Source organism: Larimichthys crocea, chromosome XVIII, assembly GCF_000972845.2.
Source record: "Larimichthys crocea isolate SSNF chromosome XVIII, L_crocea_2.0, whole genome shotgun sequence".
NCBI classification, from domain to species: Eukaryota; Metazoa; Chordata; class Actinopteri; family Sciaenidae; genus Larimichthys; species Larimichthys crocea.
The window spans coordinates 766,652-787,943 of NC_040028.1; the positions used below are offsets into that span (position 1 = coordinate 766,652).

General features: G+C 42.7%; 2 protein-coding genes across 4 annotated transcripts; one reads left to right on the forward strand and one right to left on the reverse strand.

Annotated features, from left to right (window-relative positions):
* Nucleotides 1–1,248: 1,248 nt before the first annotated feature.
* On the reverse strand, nt 1,249–20,647 carry rnf2 (ring finger protein 2). Of its 3 annotated transcripts, XR_003464160.1 has the most exons (10): nt 20,521–20,647; nt 18,446–18,542; nt 18,111–18,277; nt 16,889–16,971; nt 16,616–16,748; nt 16,415–16,514; nt 16,117–16,289; nt 15,366–15,555; nt 14,077–14,232; nt 1,249–1,264 (listed from the first exon to the last, which is right to left on the reverse strand). XR_003464160.1 is itself a non-coding variant. In XM_010750548.3 (9 exons), exons 2-9 carry the CDS (start codon nt 18,530–18,532, stop codon nt 14,131–14,133), a joined length of 1,029 nt encoding a protein of 342 aa, XP_010748850.1. In that variant the 5' UTR covers nt 18,533–18,542; nt 20,521–20,647; the 3' UTR covers nt 10,285–14,130. The 3 variants fall into 3 exon arrangements, 2 of the variants coding, with proteins under 2 accessions (XP_010748850.1, XP_019117507.1); XM_010750548.3 differs by lacking the exon at nt 1,249–1,264 and having other exon boundaries at nt 10,285–14,232; nt 18,111–18,271; XM_019261962.2 differs by lacking the exon at nt 1,249–1,264 and having other exon boundaries at nt 10,285–14,232.
* Nucleotides 4,521–8,760, forward strand: LOC104934801 (actin-related protein 2/3 complex subunit 5). The gene is made up of 4 exons (XM_010750547.3): nt 4,521–4,817; nt 6,090–6,162; nt 7,790–7,966; nt 8,052–8,760. Exons 1-4 carry the CDS (start codon nt 4,678–4,680, stop codon nt 8,112–8,114), a joined length of 453 nt encoding a protein of 150 aa, XP_010748849.1. The 5' UTR covers nt 4,521–4,677; the 3' UTR covers nt 8,115–8,760.
* Nucleotides 20,648–21,292: the final 645 nt, after the last annotated feature.

The following is a 21,292-nucleotide window of genomic DNA, read 5'->3' on the forward strand; positions in this document are numbered from 1 at the left end:
ATCCTATCCAAAGCTTGATCCACACAAAAAGTGTGACCCACGTTTGTCACGCTTTGTCACATCTCTCCCTGACTTCACACTCAGAACTTTGCATTGTGATGGAATGCATGCGAGCTTTGTTGGAAACCTCTGAGGCACTGGTGGTTCACATGACTGTGTTATGCTGTGCTCATGCCTTAGAGACGGGAACATCCGCTTCAGGCTCTGTTGGTAAGATTTTTGGCAACTCCTCAGAATTTCCTGTAGTTTGATTTGTCTATGGACACGGTTGCTATGGCACCATCACATCCTCATTATTGTTAGAGGTCGGTGCTGGGTGTGTCTGTAGATTCACAGACAGATCAGCAGGGTGTGACTCACTGTGCATGAGAGCTGCTCCAGCAGTGATCCCTCTCCTGTTCCAGTCTGCTCATTCCCATCCTCCAGCCCAGCACTGCCTATTCATTTCTTCCTTCTGAACCAATAGATTTGCAGACATGATACATATTTCTAACCACACTTGTTATAAAGCTCTGTTAGCAGTGAGGGCAGATGTGGATACGTGTGTGAAGCTTTTTTTAAACACAGTTCATTCAGTAGCAGCATCCACAGGGAAGAGTGAGTCACTGGGTCCCTCAGAACATCCACATATAGACAGCAAGCTTTGTCTCATCCAGCTCATATTTTCCCTGCTCAGTGCTGCTGAGTGTGTGAGACTTTCAATTCCTCAAAACAGATGAAAGTTATGATCCCATCCAGACCAAAACTCTTCCTTCTCATCATGTTGCTGCTCTGTGGTTAATCTGCATGCTTGGAACCAGAAAATATATGGACAAAAAACATGGAGGATTTTTTATTTTCAGGTTCTGCTTCATTTCAGCAAGAGGAGGAGCTTGAACTTGAACTACCAGTGAGTGTTCAACTAAGTAACTCTGCCATGTCTGCTGAAACTGTCACAATATTCTGACAGTAAAACATGAGACAAATGGTGTGTGACAAATATGGCTCCTCCTCGTGCTCTTAATGAAAACAACCAACCAGAGCCAGGAGCAGCATGTTCTCACACAGTCCAGCTTACTATCTTCAGCTTTGCATCCCTCCTCTGCCAACAACATCCTGGAGAACAAAAGCTGTGAGAACATGTCCTGACTCTACACGAACCTCATGGTGCTCATGTCAATAATTGGCATTATAAGATAACCAGTCAAAACAGTCGTGAGTGGACAGTGGTGTGTGTGTGTGTGTGTGTGTGTGTGTGTGTGTGTGTGTGTGTGTGTGTGTGTGTACTAGCCTCCCATCCCGCTGTTAGACAAGTGGCAGCTGCTTCTGAAGCCTGGGGTTCTCTGCCCTGGGACCATAAGAACTGAGGTTAAGGTGTGGATGAAGATGATTTTGTGTGTTCAAATTTTGTCTATTGCAGCTTCAACCCAAAATGAAATTCAGAATACAATATGAATGAAACTCTTCATTTGAAAAATCTGTTACTCTTTTTGTCTCGGTTTAAATTTCAGAAAAGAAAGGATGACCAAAAAACTGTTTGAGGGACCCACAAATGAGAGAAAAGATGGAGAAGGAATGGAGGTTAGCAGGTAACGTGAAGGAAGAACAGGGGAAGAGCCCAAAAGAGGCAGAGAGGCAGGGTTTATGGGTAGAATCAGTCTCTATCAAAAGAAGAACAGGGAGAGAACCAGGCAGACAGATACAATGGGATCGGTCAGGAGATGGTTGTGTGGCAACAATATGATGCTATGAAAGGTGTGAGTTTAAAAGAAGTGAACTGTTCCTGGAGTAGGCAAAACACTGCCACCGCATCAAACAGAGGCGGTTAGGATTGTTAATGAAAGCCTGGTAGGTGGAGAACTGGTTTGGAAACTGAAAACAGCCAACCAGCTGTAGCATTGCAGAAAGTAGCAGACTTAACCAAACACCACCACCAATCTGACCTTCTTTTCTGCACTCTGTGGAGACACCCAGCACTGTAGACTGCAGGTACCATCACATGTTATATTGTTGAAAGTGCAGTTTGACTCCTTTGTCTTTTTATTTCCATCCACTCTCACTGCAGACTGTTCTCATTTCAAATGTGAATGATTGCAGTCGTTGTCATAAATATTTAAGGCTGCATTAATCAATGTTTTTCAGGGGACAGTGGATCAGATAACTCTCTGTGAAAGGAGTGTTGGGTAACTTTGCTTTGTTTTTCTGCCCTCTTGTGGTCACACAGATTTTAGAAGAGTTGTATGATCACGTTTTATTTTGATATCTCTGTATTAAATCAAATCTCATTTATGTGGGAGGTCCACATGGTTCAAGCTCAGCCCATACAGAAATTATGTTTTTACTTGAGGCAATTGAATTAATTTGACACAGGAGACTAACTGTGTAAATAAATCAGCACACATTCATAAAAAAATATATACAGTGTGGTTTTGGTCCAGAGGGAGAATCAGTAAGTGTGCAGGTATTGTTACAGCTTATGTACAACATCTGTATGATGTATGAGCTTTAAAGACAGAAAATAGAGACTGGTACATGCTCATGCTATTATAATAGTTGTCACAATCTGTTTAATATCATTCATGGAAAATGTGCCCTCACACATGTTTTGGAATTGTGTGAAACTAGAGCACTACTGGGATTTACAAAAGACAAGATTATTGACACACCTCAGTATTCTTGCGGAATACAACATGATTTATTCAAATGTTACTAGCTGGAGTTAAATACATTGCTATTGCACGGAGGAACGATAAGTCACCTTTCACTCCCATGTAGCTCGTGCAAACAGACTCATAAACTGTGTAAAAAAAGAAAAAAAGAGTTACATTTGAAAGAAATTTATTGTTTTTTGAGAAATCTTGGAGTGACTTACACAATATTTGGCAAATAGCTGAAATTCTATAGCATAGGATCACGGTTGATGCATATATGTAGCATGAATTTAAGATTTTATATATTCACCTGCACCGTTTGACAAAATGAGATGTGGATAAGTGGACCGTGAGTTATTTTGTCAAACAGTTTGAAAAAAGTCAGAGACAAAAACATACATGGACAGAACTTCTCGTGTAGTAAAGAATTCATCATTGAACTTTTGGAGGCCACACATAGATTATAGATGAGGATATTTAGAAACAGAGGCAGCAGTTATGCATCATGAATGTGATGAAACAGATATCAAGTCTGTGAAATCATGATGGAGACAAGATATTATGTGACATCATTACCACATACAGTCTGTACAGTAAGGCTCTGTGTGTTTGCATTCCCATGTACAGTAGGTGAAGTACAGGTTCCCTTAGCATGTTTTCAAAACAAAAGTCATATGCAAAAAGGAATAATACTCTGAAATGAACACTTGATAAAAACATGATTTTCCATTGATAAGGAGTAAATATTTAAAGTTAATTTGAATAACACAGCTTTCTACCTCAAATGATTTAAAATAACAAATCATTTCTGAAGCAGGTCATGCTTTACTCCATACATACTTTATAACTGCAGTAAATGCTAAATGTACTTAGGGACTGAATGAAAATGGCTGGTCAGGGAGTCAAAAAGAGGGAAGGGTTATGTAGTGGCAAAACTTCGTTTGGGTTTTTCTTGTAACCCTTTGTATTCAGTTTTCCAGGTTCCTTTGTTTCACCACTTGGAGAAAGCAGTCGCGCAGTGTCAGACTCGCAGTTTGTGACCAAAAACAATCCAGTGAGAGCTGACTGATGAATGAAGCCGATAATTTATTGTAACTTAAATAAACACATAAATAACACATTGTTTGCATGGGTCTTTTAAATCTTGTAACTGGCAGGACCACACAGCTTCACACGCTGCGGTCAATGACGGTGTCTGCTGGTCTGCCTTCTCCACCTGATACCTGAAGGGCTGCTATTCAATCGGTCGCACCACCATCCTCACCTGTAGAGGGTGCACACTCACAAAACAATGTAAATAACTGAATTCAAACAAACTTAAATGTGGCTCCTACAGGTTAAGTATTTCTCCTCACTGAAGGGAGGAGAGCCTGAATCTTTTCATTTTTTTCAATTTTGATGCCTAATTTCATAAACCTTTATCATTTTTAATCATTTCAATTTGGCTGTGTGGTTAATAACACTTTCTCAGAACACATATTTATTCTGACTTTACACAGACTTTAAGTTCACGACACATAAACAAACAGCTGTTTGTGGCTCACTAAGTGCATGAGAGGAAACTCCGAACACATATTTATTCTTACTGTACACAAACTTTAAGATTTGGATATATTATGCTGATTCTTTACTGTTTGGTTATTTTGAGATATTGGGTGAAGAATGGTGCAGGTTTTTTTAAACCAGGGGAGACGGCTCCACAGAAAACTGAAATCAATCATTTTCATATAGTCCCTAAACGTTTAAGGTTTCTCTGTTAGCAAGTTCATTTCTTTGTCTTTCATGATTATATGACATATCAGCTCTCACTAACTTCAGAAATCATGGTGTGTGTGTATTTCATTCGTCTATTTTTTTCTCCATGTCCTGTCCTGTCCTGTAGGTGGCGCTGATGACGCAGTGCGCTGGTTTACCATCAGCCAGTCATTCTACAGACGAAGAAGCAGCAGGAGAGGAAGTGAGGACGCGGTGTCGCTGCAGTGTCTGCTGTGCTCAGCCTCATCTTTAATAATCATCTTTAATAATCTGTCTGTAATATCTGAGCAACATGTCCAAAATCACCGGCTCAGACCGCTTCAGGAAAGTAGACGTAGATGAATACGACGAGAACAAGTTTGTGGACGAAGAGGACGGAGGAGAGAGCGCGGGAGGTCCGGACGAAGCAGAGGTGGACGCTCTGCTCAGACAATATCCTTTAATATGAGTATATGAATATGGATATATAATATGGATATGAACCAACTTATGCAACATTACCGCCACTTTTCAGACAGGAGCTCGAGCCACAAGAGAAGAGAAGCGCGAGCAGGTTAGGACACGGCAGGTGACGTGAGGACGTTAGCCGAGGGCTAAGGAAGCAGCGCGTGCGTTTATATTCATATGTGCCGATACATAAACATATGTCTGAAATGTTATGTCGTGTCACATGAGGCATGTACTCAGCAGAACGTGTGCAGAACATTAGCAGAACATTAGCAGAACGTTTCCGCTCAATAGCTGTCAGAACGTTTCCGGGTGTCAGCGCGCGGAGGGTGTGGTCGCTAACTCGAGAGGTAACGGAAGTGTGTGTGTGTGTGTGTGTCTGTGAATAATACATGATAGGTTTTTGTGTGACATTGAGGTGACATGCAGGTGATGAGCTGCTGCTCTCTCCCAGCACAGAAGCAGCTTTGGTCCCAATGTTCAAACACAGATCATCATAGTTCTCTCTGACTGCACTCCGTCTGATCTGACCTGTGGAATTGAACATTTGATCTGATAGTGACGATGAAGTCATCGATTATAAAATGAGTCTGAGCTCATCCACAGAGCGCACGATGATTGACCAGTGTCATTAAATAGTTCCATCCTTTCAAACTACATATGCAGAGCTGGGTGTTTTTGAGCACTCCATAATTCAAAGTGTGGATTGAATAGAAATGGTGATGAAGACCAGGACTGTGCTGGCTGTAGGTTTATCTTTAGAACAGCAGTCTTCGTGCACAGTCTGTTCCCGGGTGGCTCCCCGTCTTGACGGCTGCTTGGAAATGCAGCAGATTAGAAAGAATCTGAGCTAATGACTCGGAGGACGAGCCTTCTGTTTGAAGAAGCAGCAGAGCGTGTGACGTGTTCATGTTGCTCTGGAAGCAATGCTGAGTTTCTGTGTGAAGATGTGGTTCCACTTGAAGTCCACCGTGCTCCCTCATGTCCCATCAGACATGTTTATGTTCATGTTGTCTTACCATGTTAGACTGTAGGAGGAGCACGGCTGCTTCCCGGCCTTCAGCATGAATCCCTCTAACACACAAACATCTACATGTGAGCACAGAGCTGCAGCATGAGGAATCTTCCTCTCTCTGGCTGCTGGCAGCGTGCACTTCCTCTCATTCCTCTGTGCTTGTTGACTTGAAGATATAAAGTCACATGAATATGTGTGTGTGTCCTGTGTGAACAGTGTAGTCCTTGACTGTTGTTTTGCAAGGGCAACATGAGTGGAGCTCTCCAGGCTGTGTTAAAGAATCCTCCAATCAACACCAAGAACCAGAACGCCAAGGTACCAGTGTTCTTGTTTCAGTGCAGTCGTGCTGTCTGATGACAGTGATGGAGGAGATCTCTCACCTTCTCCTTCATCATTGTCTCGTCTCAGCAGATTGTTCAGCTAAACTTCTGTGGAAAATCAAAGCGGAGTCTGCATGTATGAACTGATTTTACTTTGAAATGTTGATACGTCTGTCTAGGGTGTGGGGAAAGTAACAACACCTGTAAATAATCATAAACCAGTTTTATTGCTGCTTTGAAATACAATAACTACACAAAGACGAGGCGAACCTGGCCTAAAAAGAACAAAGCAAACAAACCCTGCACCAAGAACAGACTAACACAAAGACAACTACTCATTCCTAACTCCTACACTAACCAACACCAGGAGAAAGGGTGTAGGAAAAGAAAAGGCAGGTCACTCTGACTGCGTCTTTAAACCAAGGAATATAATAATGTGAGGCACAAGTAAAAGTGACAACAACCAAGAGTAACACAAGGAAAACAAACAAGCAAAGTATCAGTCTAGCCAAACTAACAAGGAGATAACTTCCTGAGAGCAGATGGGGTGAGCGCTGCACTCTCAGCCAGCTTCTCTCAGTCTCTGACACAAGCAGGATGTTATATCATCCTCACAGTCAGCTGATTGACAGCAGCCCCAAAGATCCTCAGACAGACGGGAAATCCCACTCTGGGTCAAGAAAATGAACAGACACATTAAACAGAAATGGCTGATGGTAACAGATGTATAATTTGATATGATGAGTATTATGTGTGATAATGTGTCACAAGTATTTAGTAATTATTTTAGGAAAGAGCTATCAAAAGCACCCGACACTGAAAGTACTGAGTAATGAAGTAACAATGAAGTATCATTAGTGGTATTAGTATTAGTAGCACTGTGAAGTGAAAGTTCTGCATTTGTTATTAAAGTCCAGAAACAGATGATCAACTGAATCAACGTTTCAAGTTGAATCTATAACACTGCATCATATTTAATGATCATAGAGTTCACAGATGTACGTGATTAAAGCCTCAGTGGTCACACCATAAATACTGGTTGCTTAGACTGATTCTAACATGATCTTAATAAGTGCTTAATGTTGGGTCTTGATGCAGACCCCTGCAGCAGCTGTGGTCATGTTTTAACGTTCAGACTTGTGGACTACTCTGAAGTTGTGTTGCTGTTGAGTGAAGCCGCTACTCACATATTTAAGCAGCATGTTTCAGAGTGTGTGTGTGTCTGTGGTAAATATGTTCAGCTCTACACGTGTATTTGTTCTGATTACATTATTATGATCAAAAATAGCGAGTGGACAACTTTGCACCCGGAGCCCCAGAGTGTGAGGATGACAGCCAGCATTCTCCTGATTTAACATGTGGTAGTTTAGGAGAGCTATACAATATAATTATATAATAATTCCATCATATCATAGCAGCAGAACCTTTGCTCTTTTATCATCTACATTTTCACATTCAGACTGAAGTGGCTCTCTGCTGTTTGATTGTTGTTGTCATGTTTTCCTCACCAGCTCTTTACAGTGTTGATGATCATGTACATGCACACAGTGTGTGGAACTGTTCTCCTGCAGTCCATTTGATTTGAACTGGGTGTATAGACTAATGTCCTCATGTGTGTGCAGGATCGAGCAGAGCTGCTGGTGGTCAGAGTGCTGAGCAGCTTTAAGAGCAGCGACATAGAGAAGGCTGTGAGCTCACTGGACAAAGCCGGGGTGGACCTGCTGATGAAATACATCTACAGAGGCTTCGAGAAGCCATCAGACAACAGCAGCGCGGTGCTGCTGCAGTGGCACGAAAAGGTGTGTGTATCAGGACTGAATGTATTTACTGTGCAGCTCTGTAAAACTCCACCTTTAATCTGTGTGTGTGTGTGTGTGTCCACAGGCTCTGGCAGTAGGAGGAGTGGGCTCCATAGTTAGAGTCCTGACTGCCAGGAAGACCGTGTGATGGTCCCAGAGCCCGCAGAGTCCATCTGTTAACAGACGGTAGTCAAAACTCCGAGAGCAGCGGAGCAGGACAGGGACAAGCCTCTTCTTCTCCTCTGTCTTCTTTCTTGGACATGATTCCACTTTCTTTTTATACTAAGGCTGAGCGTCTCCTTGATGCACTTCTTTCCTCTCAGTGTTTTTCTGCGTTCACAGTTTTCAGTCACACCTCTGGTATTTGGAAGTGCTGGCAGGCGGACAGGGAGGTGCTGGCACCTCTAAACGTCTGTCTGGCAGCCCTGCAGAGAGAGCAGACACGTTTGAGACGCTTCACTCGGACACATCCTCTCCACGCTGCTTTTCAAACTGCTTCACAGCTGCTCTGATGCCCCTGCTGGCTCACTGCAGCCTCCTTCCTCCTCTTCCTCCTCTTCATCCAGGTTGAGGACATGGAGAGGTCGTTTTTGGACTGGTGACCTTTCCGGGGTGTTTCCCTGCTTTTTGCCTCGTGCATGCTGGGATTGGAGTTCTTTTCCCCTTCATCATTCAATCTTTCTGGACATTCTTTGTTCATTTTCTATTTTTTTCTACATTTCTGTGTCACCTGGCTCTCAGGTTGTACTGCTTATATTATTTTTTTATATCTGAAATAAAGTGTTGAACCTGAATGTCAGCCTGTCTTCATTTGAACAGCCACAGCTGTACTTAAGGCAATAAAGTAATTTTGTCATTCAGCTGAAGCTGATGTCTGTCATTCATTAACAAGCATGAGAAACCAGCAGCTGGACACATCTGTGTGTCTGCTTAGATCATTCACAGTCTGATGTTTGGAGTGAATATGAGATTCAGACATTGTCACTAGATCATCTGAATCATTTTTCACAGGAATATTTTCTGCTTCTTCAGTCGTCCATGACAGGAAACTGTCAAAGGTTGTTAGGAGTTATTACTTCTCATCAGTGAGGATCAATCATACATTATTCAATCTTTAGGAAACACTGAACAACATTTTTTAACCATTTTATGGAGCAAACATCTAATTGATAAACCAATAATAATGACAGCAGTAACTTTGTATTAATAGAGTTCAGGTGACTTCACCTTCTAGATCTGTTCTGCACACTGCAGAGACCTCATGGATAAGAGACCAGTGTGTGTTATTTACACACCGAGTAAAGTGACTGACGTTTTACTGATATTATATAACAATCACAGAACAGAGCAACTGAACAATAAATACAAACTAAAACAATAACTGTGTTTGGGATGAATTTTAAGATCATTCCCTGTGAATATTGAGAATATTTTGTTTTTCTGATATTCTTTTAGAAACAATTCTGTCTGTGCTATGTATTTGATTTGAATTGTTAACAATCATGCATATATGCTTGTGTTCAGCTCTTCACTGTGCCCAAATGCTAATTTGAGCTAAATGATTAACACAAACATTTCATTTAGTTTTCTTCACAGTAATGAATGAAAGGTGAGGTCTAAGTTCCATCTCACAGATCTCACTTTGTCCTCAATGAAGCCTCTGTGACCCCTAGTGGAGGTCAGCACCCTGACGTGAGACATATGATGAACTCTGACTTCAAACAGAGACTGGAACTTTTTTCTTTTTACAAAGGGATCATTATTCAGTAAACTATTCATCAGTGATAGAGTGTGCTGATGCAGCCACACAGTTCTCTGTTTCTCACTCTGGACTAGACCAGAATGTGAAGAAGAGGAAGACAGCGCCTCCTTTTTGTTTACTGGTTGGCATACATACATTTATCAAACATGCTCTGATTTCTATGCATCAAAACTTCTTAGATCAATACTGAGCTTTGGTACAGAATCACTGAAATTAGACCAATTACACAGAGTTCACGCGCTGGCTGATTCACAGACATGTTTGACATTTTAGTAGTTTTATTGTTGCACTACATCCTTCCTGGTTTATTTCATATTTGACTTTTTTTGTGGCTATAAATCAGTCTTGCCAGACATGCCTAGTTTTTGTTTGAACTTTTCATCATTTTATTGTTGTTCTATTTTTCATTTGAATTATTTAGATTTGATATTACCGCTCAGTCAGCTCTCTGAATAAACACCAGTTGAATGTGAGGAGGCAGGAGAGAGACAGGAAGACAGACTGACAGCTGGTAGAGAGTCACTGTTTGATGACAAGAACAGAGGCAGCAGCACTCAGCGCTCCATGTTTAACACACAGATTCAGGTTTATTGTCCAAACAGAAAGATGCAGTATACAGGTTCACACACACAGACAGCTAATCAGATACACAGAGACCAAATGAGGCTGAAGCCTCACTGAGCTGTGACTGGAGCAGTCCACCTCCACCTCTGACACACTCCTGTTAGTTTGGGCAGTTTAGTTTGCATCACAGCCTCTTTCCTAAAGCTAGAAATCCCATCAAGCCCCTGGCTTTGTCCCCTGTGGGTTCATTGGCACATTAATGGCTAGAACGAGAACTAATAATCATATCTCAAATTCCAGGTATGACCTTTTTTAAAAAGACAGAACTGATCAAAGTTTGACAAAGCGACAGATGATTTGGATCATCAGTGACGGCTGCTGCTGGTTTCTAGTTTAGGAAACGGTGGGACAGAAACTGACTGAACTGGACCAGAAACTGGGCTGCATGTAACGGGGTGAAACATTTATCCAAGAATGTGACAACACTGTGCTTGTCAGTGTAACATAGCCGACAGTGGCCTGACGTCCTGGATGAGATCAGTGAGTTCCATGTGGACTGCACTCTGAACATGTTGTGTGGGAATGACAAGAAAGGAAAAGGGTTACAGCTTCTGACATACTGAGATTCTTCTGCTGAGGCCTCGTTTCATCTGATGCATCAACACACTCATCGATTCATTCAGTCACTCATGATTAGTGTATCGGCCCCCTGGTGGTCGTCAGCAGCCACACGATGTTTGACGACAACAACTTGCATTCTATTTGAAATACTGCTCGTCAGCATAAAGGAGCTTCATACATGCAAACATTACATTTCTCTGCTATGGTTAAAAAACAAAAAACATCTTTTCATGATACAAACACATTCACTCACTCTGACTCTCACATGCTGAAAGGAGAACTTGAGGATTTTTCAACCTGGACACCATTCTCATGTTTTCGTGTTGTGTGGGGAAGTGGGGACAACAGTTCTTCAAAGTTCAGTCTGCAGCATGATCCTTCACCACACCATCAATGTCCACTCAAATGTTTCTGCTGCTGACAGGCTCACACTCATTCTAAGTGTCAACAGAAAACATTATGGAGCCAGATCCACTGGTTCAAGAGCAACATCTTTTTTTGTGTAACCACAATGTGATGTCATTCTGTTCGGAGCCACCGCACTCCATTGACCTCATAACATATGAACACTTCATACAGACCTCACAGAGACAAAAGAAGACTCACCTGGTCTTCTTTCTGTGTCTCATTCAGAGTTACATGTGAGAATATTTTGGCTGATATTTTCACATCAAACTCAGCCACTTTATTTCCACTAGACGTAGGATAGATTTTTTATGAGGGAAGACCACTTCAGTCTGGCGGCTTTGAACAGCTGGATAACATAGGTTGTAACTTTGCAAACCTTTCCATAACGTTGTCAGACACTTCAACAACAGTGTTTTAGCAGACAGACATTGACAGTGCGTAACTGCCCTGAAGGATTATGTTGCAGCACTTTGGCTCAATACTGAACAGAGTTCAAACAATAGTCCACATCAGTCACTCAGTGGAGGTTGAAAAATAGCAAAGTTGCCTTTAAACTGTCACAAATGTTTGTGGAGCCCTCGGTTAGCTACATGGAGCCAGAAACAATCTGAACCAAAACCTCACCACGTGCCGGCTCTCGTAAAGAAAGAGGACAAAAACAAGTGTACCCTGATGTGCTGTTGCTGTAGATGAAGACTGTTTGAGTGTCGTGCTCTGCCCCTTCTTTACGTCGAACAAGTGAAGGTGAGAAAACACTCCAGAGACAATCACTTTCCCGTGGTGAGTCAGTGCTGCGTTGGAGTGGGTTTGTGAATGGTCTGACTGTCCATGGTGCTTCAAAAAATACCCACCCCACCCGCCTCCAATTACACACACACACACACACACACACACACACACACACACACACACACACACACACACACACACACACACACACACACCTTCCTCTCTATGTTACAAAAGACATTTATAAAAGGACAAGCCAAAGAGAGCAGCCACAGATATTAGACAGTTTGTTCCTACAGGCAACAGATCAAGACAACAGCTACGAGATTCAGGGTTCCCCATGAGTCTGACACAAGTGACTCTGCTGTACACGGAACCCCGACCGGATTATACAAAGTAAAGTAAGATAAGCCCCACTGATGGAGCGCTGGATTGTTATCATGCATTCACACTGACAGCACAGCGCTCAAAGTGGGGACCAGAGCTGCGTTCATTGTTCCCAGTCAGAGTGACTCAGTTTCACAGATTGCAACCATTCCAACCTTCACCGCTCTCTAGTTTTATTCAAAGACTACAAACACGTCAAAGAAGAGAAAGTTTAGAGGACTGCTGTAACATTACCGAAAAAAAAAAACAAAGAGATGAGAAAAGAAAACGCACGGGCCTGCTTCAGCTGGACACGCTGCTGTCAGAACTGTCCTCAGTGTGAACGCACAGTCATGGTTTGACAGGTGGCCCCCGTACACTGTGATTAAATCACTGACTCCATAACGTTCAAATATTTCACTGTCTGCATACATGTGGTTTGTGGTATGACCAGTAGCTCATTCCAAGTAATCACACCTTTTCAGATCAATCATATATTAGAGCTGCTCGGACAGCGCCGGTCTAAACGTCAGGCTGGTTCTCCTGGATTCATGGAACTCACAGTGAGAAGCTTCAACTGACTAACAAGGATAATCCAGCCTGACTGGTCCAAGAATAACAAGTTCAGATGAACAACGAGAAACCGGACAAAAAAAAAAAAAAAAAAAACCACATAAATACAGAACTTTTTTTTTTTTTTTTTAAGTCTAGTGTGTCAGGTTTAAGGGGCTCTATTTACAGAATAGAATATTCAGAACTCTGTTTCCATTAGTGTATAATCACCTGAAAATAACAGTCATTATGTTTTTGTTACCTGGGAATGAAGCTATATATCTACAGATGGCATGGGTCTTCCTTCATGGACTCACATTCACATTAGTCATTGTAGTTCCTCCTTAGAGACTGAGAAGGTGAGGCGAAGGGGTTGCAATCAGCAGCTTTACCTCTAGATGCCACCAAATCCTACACACTAGACCTTTACATGTTCAACAACAAGAACTCAGTTGTGGTGAAATTTAACGGTCAATTTCTCAGGTACCAATCAAATTTGAACTGTGGCCCTCAGCACACACTGATGCAGTATCTGTGTCTATGGGGCGTTTACAGTATTCATGTCAGCCTGTGTATTCTGCATCTTTTTATGCCATTTTCCAGCAGCAGTCCCATTCTCACAACACGGCTGGAAATTTCCTGGTTCTGGTCTCACAGTGAGAACCCAGGTTTAGGACAGACGGCCATGCTTTGTGTTTCTCCCGTGTCAGTTGTGAAACTTGTGTCGGGCACAGAGTCAGATCACAGACTGTACGGGGGCCTCTGCTGTAGACGAACACAGACAATACGTTTTACTTGGATAACAGCACATTCAGTTCAGACTGTGCATGGACCCTGGTTTTCTACAACCACTGTCAGCAGTCCATTCGAGTTTTGATTGAGCTGCTGGCTGCTGTACTGATCTGCTACCTTCTACTGAGAGAAAGATAGAAAGAGACACAGAAAGATACAGAGAATATAAAACAAGTTTTTTTTCTTTGTACAAGAGTCCTTTAGAGGGTTTAACAAGCCCTCTCATCTCCTTCAGACACACACATTCCTCTCCTCTCGGTTCTGTGTGTGCAGGTGTAGCAGAGTCCATGTGTTTACTTCCTACTGGTGAGTGTGAGTGTGTGTGTGTGTGTGTGTGTGTGTGTGTGTAAGCATGTGTGTGTTTTTGTGACTACTTGTGTTCTTTAGTCGGAGCAAAGTAGAGCTCCATGGGTTTGTTCACCTTCCAGTACTTTTCGCTCACCAGCTCCAGAGAGAAGGAACCGTTCAGGACCTGTGAACAGAGAAGAAGGAATGAACACACTGATGACGTCTGCAGTTCACCTCGTCACTTCTAAACACACGTCTCCTGGATTTATTTAAGGGGGGAGTAATACAAAAAGAATACATAAATATGGAATAAAACTGCATGAGATCCAATTAGAATTCCATTCTTTAACAGAAGTGAAAAGCCTGGTCAGTGCAGAGTGCTGGAGGGGGCAGATGAAGAGTGGAAGTCAAACGAGGACTTGGCACTCAGTTACTCCTGAGCTCGTTTGTTTCCCTTCTTGCACTTTGAGAACGTAAATGTGTGCACACGACATTATCTTTAGTTCTCAAACTGTGCTACTGCTTGTACACGACCTTTCTATAGTGGTACTTGGATGAATCTCTAAAATATTTTTTAATGAAGTGAATGAACAATTAAATCAACTACAATGTTTTGAATAAAATGACTGGAATGTCTTTTAAAAGAAGTTTTGTTCTTCCTGTAATATTTCATGCAGCAATTGTGGCTCCAAACAGGAAATACAACAATAAATGATCTTCTTAATGTCAGTAAACCAGGGAGCGGTGGGGAGGATGTGGATTTGCTACAGTTCAGTTCAGTTGAGCAATGAATGGACATATTAGTCAAATCACAATATGGCCAGGCGCAATATCCAAACGGCAGGAGCTGCAATTCTTTGATAAAATGTGTCACAAAAAATCATTGTGAATTTATCATTATGAAGCACTGCAGAGCCGCTCACGTGACAGGAGGAAACATAAAGTTTGGGACAGACGGCAGCAAAAATCAACATGCATTTATGGAAAATCATTTTAAAAAGGTACAATATGTCAGATATTTACTGTATTCAATCAGAAAATGCTGTGTCATCAGAGATCAAGGAAATTTTGAAATTTGCCTTGACAGGCTGGCCGTCTGTTATAGATATAGAGATGTAGATATGAAACGTACTACATAAAGTGGATCAATGGAGTGAACCTAAGAAGCTCCATGAGCAGACATGTGGTAAGACACGGTAAATATTGGGGATGATTTGAAAGATGAAGACGTTTAGAGCCCAGAAGGACCCAGAGTGCCTGGATCTTTTTTCAGTGGGTTTCCTCTGTGAATCAAAAAAAGTCTGTGTGTGTACTCACAGTGAACTGGTTTCCAGCAGTAGGTATGTAGATGGTGTACTGTTTCTCTGAAGCTGCCTCCACATTAACAGGACTGGCCTCTGCGTTTCTCCTCAGCTCCTCCAGAGCCAGTCTGACAGCCAGGTATTTAGACAGGTGATCCACCGTGGCGTTACCGGACGTCTTAATGTAGCGAGGGACAAACTCCACACTGCAGATACACACACATAACATTTAAGCATGCATACATGAGTGTGCTGGAACAGTTGATGAACACATGGGTGTGTTCTGGTGCTTAGTCCTACACGGGCTCTGTTTCAAAACTCTGTTGGTGTTTGAAGGTGCTTTCTTCTGTGACATGATGCTCTTCTTACAGGAGTGCAAACACAACATGCAAATACAACACACAGCAACTGGAGAGGGAAACTTTTATGTGCAACTTACTTTCACATGTTGCCACAGTATCTTTAAAATGTAACTCTCTTTTACTCTGTTTAGTCTATCTATCAGTTACTATGATCCAAACACCAGCTCAAAGCTAGACTGTTGTGCACAAGTGGATGTATTATACATGGTTATTATGTAAATGTGTTCAGATTTAATTAAAGCATTTATTGCTCAACTGTTTAGCCTGCAATAAGATGTTCTTTATGTTTGCCATTTAAATGTAAATATATACCTGCAGTGAAACACGGCAGACAGATGTCTCTGTTATCTGATTTTTTTTTTGTGAGACCAGGATGAGACTCTGTGTGTGTGTGTGTCACAGTACCTGTTGTGACCGTCATCCTTCTCCATCAGGGTGGGGTGTGGCCTAAACACCAGTTCTATTTCACTTGCACCGCCGTCGATCACAGAGTCCCCGCCCCCGTTCTCAGCAGCATTATCCATGTCCAATCCGCTGTCGTCGCTCGTCTTGGTGCGCTTGATGCTTGGACCTGCCTCCTGAAATGAAATCATTTCAACACACATATGGATGAAAATTCATTCAGATTCTAACCATAGAACTGCTAGTGTAGTCTGGTGTAACGGCATCATCATGCACACATGTTGATGACATCAGAGCGTACCTGGTTGCTGTGGACAGAAGCGTTGCTACAGTGGGAGGAGTCTCCGTTGTCCTCTGCTCCGCTACCGTTCTCCACCGTGTGTCTCTTCCCACGCTGCAGTCTGACGCAAACAAATGCAAATTCATGTCATTACAGCAGGCAGTGATTTCAGTGGATCTGGACTGTGTGTGTATGTGTGTGTGTTGGAGGTGCTGTGTGAACCTGGTCATAGCCTGGATCTTCAGCCCCTCTTCTATGCTGTGGGACAGGGCTTGCTGGTTGTTGTGTTTGCTAATTCGGGCCAACACTCTCTCCTGGTGGGCTTCGTACTCGTCACGGCTGGGATAGATCTTGCCTGAAATGGGATAAATGAGTGTAAAAGTAAATTCTGGGACACTTTAAACGGCATGTCTTGTGAAGTTGGAACAGTTTTCAGTGACTCCAGAGGCTCTGCGCAGTCAGTTCCCCTCCTTGAACCCTTGTGTGGTTACTCACTTATCAGGGCATCAAAATTAGGATCTGGACGCAGTGACCTCTTAGACACCAACTTCTTACGACAGGTGGGACACTCTTTATTACTGCAAAGACAGGAAGGACAGAAATTTTCAAACATTTATTGATGTCATCAACTGCAATAACACTGCCAATAGAATCCTGTTATTAATGGACATTTCTGTCTGCTACATTTACATCTAATAATCCACTGCAAACACAAGCGCTGAAAGTCAAACCTGAACACGCACAGTTGCTTCATTAGGACAGAGCACACTTTATGTGACCACGCAGGAGTGATGCAGACAAACCTTTTGTTGGGCATTTACTCAGCAGCTTTTCAGAGTTTGTTGTCAAGCCGCATCAGAACAATTGTTGCAGTCATTCAAATGTCAGGAATAAGAGAGCCGCGGACTAATGAGTACTCGTCTAAACTGGTACGCTTCTGTTACGACAAACATATAATAACATGTTGTTTGCCATGATTGCTCCATGACAGAAGCTTGTGTGCAGAGCTCACTTGAACAGTCTTGTTGTGTACAGCTGATTATATCATTCAAAGGACAGGATGCTCACACGTCCACATATCAAACAGGTAGTGGACCCTCTAATTGTTTCTGTGGTCCATACTGGCCATGAAGAGATTCCTTTAAATCCAAGTGATCTGCAGCACTCGTTTATCTGGATATGTGAGAACCGTTTAGCACGGTCAAAAATGATGTTACACATAGATATCAAACCATTCCAATATCTATTTTTGTGCATTACGCTCGTAGGAGGACAAACTGACACAACGAGACATTCAACTACGTGTACTGATAAATTGATTTTCAACATAAAGATACTTTCACACTACAATAATAGACAGATGAATAATTAGGTTGTATAATGGACTGATTGTTCTCTCTGCAGCCATGTTGGATTGTGCAGTCTCTGCCATCGTCAGCACACGGCTGTTAAATGATTGTTTCATTTATAGATTTATATCAAAGTGACATGTTTGTACATCATGAGTGTTCCATTATACAACAGATGTTAGCATCCACCGCCAGGGCTCTACAAAGACGGTGGTGAAGGCTCTTGTCCGACCCTCCATCTTCCCCCTCTGTCTTCTCTACAGCTCTGACATTCACATTACTGAATTAGCTGCTGTCCCCATGAAGATCACTAGAAACCAGAATAGCACTCCATGGGGGGGCAGAGAGGACTGCATGGCAAAACTCACCCAGATCTCAAAGCCGTGATGATACAATCAGCGCAGAAGCGGTGCAGACATTCTTTGGTTGTCATTGTGTTCTTCAACATGTCCAGACAGATAGGACACATCAGCTCGCTGTGCAAGGACCTGGGCGACACTGCTATCTCCAGTCCATCTGTTATAGCCTCCTGTGCCAGTACGAAACACATCGAGATGAAGGTTAGTACACACAAAGATACATCTACATCCGAGAAAGCTCACAACAATTAGAGAGGAATCATTATGAACCGAGAGATATAAAGTATGTCTGCAGGAAACACACATCAGCATGGTGTATGACCTGACACGCTGTGTATTGTTACCTGTGGTGTTCTCTGTAGCTCATACAGACTCAGCTCCCAGGTCTTACTGAGGGGTTGAACCCCGTTGGTCTGAACTGTCTGAGTCATCACTGCAACACTGAAACACAAATCATGAGCAGCTGATCGTTAGTGATGGGGATAAATGGGCTACACTTTGAGCGGTTTTCTACCTTAACGGACAAAACACATTACAATCCTGCTTTCATTCACACACACCCCCACACACACGCACCAATGGCAGCACGGCTCACATGTGAGGAACTGGCTTGTCCAGTGGCAAGAGCTGGATGTGGTGTCTGGCTCAAGGACACACAAGAGAACCACCAACACTGTGATTAATGGACGAGCTGCTCCACCTTATGAGTTTAGCTGCCTATTAATAATTTAACATTCATATTTGAAGCACAGCTTTATGTTACCGCCCTTCTGTCCACTTATTCTGTTGTACGGTTCATAGACCAAGAAGAAATCAGATTTGAACATCACAGCAGCTTCCGTTCTTTAACAACGTACCAAACTAATCAAAGATGAAAAAGCCGAAGAAGAGCTGACAGCAGGTGATATAAAAACAATTCAACAGACTTTTCAAATGAACCTTTGTTCACAACATTGTTTCATAGGTTTGATTTTCAACTGAAAACACAGCAGCCTGTATGTTATAACTGATATAATATGGTGATGATAATAATGATAGTGAATACATTTTCTTTAGAAGTACAAATAAGAATTCACACCGAGCTGATGACATCACCGTGGGAAAACATTTATTAGAGAGCGACTCAAACATGTTGGGACATCCCTGCTTTAATGTAGGACTGCTGCACTGCATTACATTATAGTCCACATCTGTACACGGTCCTGTGTCAGTCTGCAGGACGTGACATGTGATGTGACATTTGAAAGACTGGGACTTTATTCAAGACTTGAAATCCTGAACTTAAATACATGATAGATTGATCTATGTTGCAATAAAAGATTTCTTATTGTTCAGGAGTAAATATGGATCATCCTGGGTCCCAGTGAATTTACCCAAATGACTGAGCCAGAGTCGGAGCACATAGGACCGGCGTCTGTCTTGATTCATCTAAAAACCTCAATTCAGTTCAGCTGACAATAGAAAGAATGTTTTTTTGTCAGTGCCACCTGACTCCTTTGGACAGTGCATAACTTAAATTCACGACCAAAATATCCTCAAGTCACCCAGGGGTGAGCCACGCTGAGTGTTTGGCCTGACAGGCTGTCCGTGCTGCCTTTAGAAGAGAGACACACAGATAGACCAGAAACCCCAATATTAATATCTCACATTTGCTGTGTGTGTGTGTGTGTGTGTGTGTGTGTGTGTGTGTGTGTGAGAGCATGCTGCACACATGTGACACACAGCGGGTGGCTCAGGTCAAACTCTTGTCCTGTCTCTTCACTTCAGATTCAAAATGTCAAGAAAAACTGAACCACCGTGACAGACCCGGAGCGGGAGACGTCTTAAACACAAGTCAGACATCATTCATAAACAAAGCCTGAGAGGAGGACGGACACACACACACACACACACACACACACACACACACACTCTCTTATATATATAACGATGGTCAGCACAGGAGAAGCAGCAGCTGTATGGTGACATTGGACTGGGTTCGCCGTATTGTGAGCGCACACACACACACACACACACACACACACACACACACACCATGGAAAACCTACGGCTCGGCTAATGCTAACTAGCTACACAGAAGCTAGCCGTCCTTCGTAACGCTGACATCAGGAGCTAACTAACAGATGCAGCATCTCTGTAACAAAGGGCGGCTGCTCCGTGTCCGTGTGAACATCACAGCTGGCGGCAGAAGACGCTGGTGTGTGAAATAGTCGTGAGTGGAAATCGTCGCTGTGACAGAGGCAGAAACAACAACAGACACAGAGCCGAGCGCCAGCCTCACAGCTCAGCGTCAGTGCTGAGCATTGTGACTGATCCTAGAACAGCTGCACACTCACATTCAAACGGCCACAGCACACACATGCAGACAAACGTCGCATTAGTCCCAGCTTGTATGAAATATGATTGTTTCTCTACTTACATTTTACAATTGTGGGCACGAGCCGATCCTGCCAGCGCGTTTAGGCGAAGGCAATATGGCGGTGCAGTAAGAAGCGGTGCAGTCTGGGAAGTTGAGGCTCTGTTGGAAGAGGGGCCCGGGGTCCCTCCTGATTAAAAAACAAACAAACAAACAAACAAACAAAAGTCAAATGTCTAAAGTAAGCATCGTGGTGCCAACACATTCATGATTCAAGTGAATGTGAATGATACATGTATAAGAAGTAAACCAAGTCACCACACTATGGTTTGGCAATGGCATGGGAGAAGAGAGCCACTGTCAAACACAGCAGACATGTTGTGACATGCAGCCTGAACCATAGACATATATACATACATATGTATATATGGCCTGAACTGTGATGGGCAAATGTAAGGAGACATGTTTGAGACTGAAATCAGAAAGAAGGGATGGTAGAGAAGATGGAGGCTGGTTGAACACGAACATCTTACATGTCAAGTCTCTTCTCCGCCTCTCTCTTCTCTTTTATATTTCCCCCACAGATGCAAGATCAGGGCCTCATTCATTCAAGCTTTGCTGGACATCCACTCTAATATCTACTATGATGTAGTTTGACATTGTTACCACCAGAAGACATCAGAGCGCTGCTAGAAATGTGTTAGAACTCTTTTAGGAATAGATTATTGGTGTAAGTACCCGATAGATCTTCATTTGGTCAGTTGCATTTAAACAGCATAGTGTGTTTTCTTCACAGCTGTGTGGAGTGGAGAAAGGGCACCGTAAGCAGATACAG